Here is a 1,446-nt window from a genome sequence, read left to right as displayed (position 1 = left end):
CAGGAGTCCTAGACTCCCTGCCCCACTTTGAGGAAGTTTTTATTTATTTTATGTATGAGGCTTTGTCATAAATTTCTGTTAGCACAAAAAGTTCAACTGATTTTCAAGGTTTTAAAAATGGCTGCTGTGGTGGAAAGAGGTCCGTAAGGGGAGTCAGACTTGGTTTGAAGGGCAGGACCAGTCACCTCTGAGGCAGGAGGGAAAATACCTCTCCTCCCTGACAATTGTGGAAGCACCTACCTCACAGGGACACTGTGATTTCTAAACCACTATGAGCATTGGAGGCACACAGACTGAGTCCAAGTTCTGTCCTCCGAGCCCTTCAGGCCAGAAATCCCACCTCCGCCTCCATGACCCCAGCCCAACCTACCCTACCCCCCAGCCACACCCCCAACCCCACCTGGAAGTGGACCCAGTAAACCAAGGCATCTATTCCGCAGCCAGGACACTGACCCACTGGCCACAGAGTCCATTCCACTGGCCAAGTTATGGATCCGTCCCACCCCACCCTATAGTCTGACCCCGAAGGCCTAGACTTCGACTCTGCTGGCCAAGACTACTTTTCCTCTGGCCATGAGTTCGACTATCTCTACCAAGAATTGGACGTGGACTCTCTTCATGAAGAAATTCTTTCTCAGTCTATGCCAGGCGCCATGATAGAGACCTCTGTGGCCACGTATGAATCCCACCAGACTGCCGAACCAGAGGATCTCACAGAGGCGGAGAAAAAGGAGCTCAAATCTGAGCTTGTTAAATTGGAGGCAGAAATTGTAACCCTACACTGTGCGCTGGCAGCCAAAGAGAGATGCTGCGTGGAGCTCAAGAGGAAGTTTTACCTGACGGCCTTGGTGGGGCTGAGGCAGAATCTGTCCAAGAGCTGGCACGATGCTCAGGTCTCCAAAGCCTACATGAAACAAAAGACGTCAGCTGCCCTGTCCACCATGGGCTCTGCCATCTGCAGGAAGCTTGGAGACATGAAGAAATCAGCCACATTCAGATCCTTTGAAGGTCTTATGGGGACAATCAAGTCCAGAGTCGCAGGTAGCAGACAGCTAGGCAGTGACTGCCTTCCTTCTTCAGCGGGGAGTGGGGATGATCCACTCCCAGTTTCCGGTAGTAGGGATGATCCGCTCCTGGTTTCAGGGAGTGGGAGTGATCCAGTTCCGGGAAGTAGGGATGACCTACTCCCCTTTCTGGAGCCAGAGTGAGCTCCTTGGTAAATTTGCCTGGCCACCTGACCCGTGCAAGAACTCCCTTCCCTCATCCCATTTGCACCTCTGCCCATCAAAAACACCAACCAAACGACAATGGTAAAGTTAATTCAGGAAATGGACAGAGTCCAGTTTTGAGAAAAGTAGCTCCCATTTGTACATACATATTTGCTGCTGTTGAGATAAAGAATCCAACGTTTTGTACACTAAGTTATTTTACACTAAAGTTTATATG

At 50.3% G+C, this 1,446-nt stretch overlaps 1 protein-coding gene across 1 annotated transcript; it reads left to right on the top strand.

Moving 5' to 3' along the window:
• Nucleotides 1-503: 503 nt before the first annotated feature.
• Nucleotides 504-1,208, top strand: TPD52L3 (TPD52 like 3). The gene has a single exon (XM_007451459.1). It carries the CDS (start codon nt 642-644, stop codon nt 1,206-1,208), a length of 567 nt encoding a protein of 188 aa, XP_007451521.1. The 5' UTR covers nt 504-641.
• The last annotated feature ends 238 nt before the right edge of the window (nt 1,209-1,446 follow it).

This window comes from Lipotes vexillifer, unplaced genomic scaffold, assembly GCF_000442215.2.
Source record: "Lipotes vexillifer unplaced genomic scaffold, Lipotes_vexillifer_v1.1 scaffold260, whole genome shotgun sequence".
In the NCBI taxonomy this organism is placed as follows: domain Eukaryota; kingdom Metazoa; phylum Chordata; class Mammalia; order Artiodactyla; family Lipotidae; genus Lipotes; species Lipotes vexillifer.
Note: the sequence above shows the minus strand (reverse complement) of the source record. Positions and strands in the feature narration are given on the sequence as shown.

What these genes read in the sequence shown, in the direction of transcription:
- TPD52L3 (XM_007451459.1), top strand. Translation starts at nt 642, where the DNA reads ATGCCAGGCGCCATGATAGAGACCTCTGTGGCCACGTATGAATCCCAC.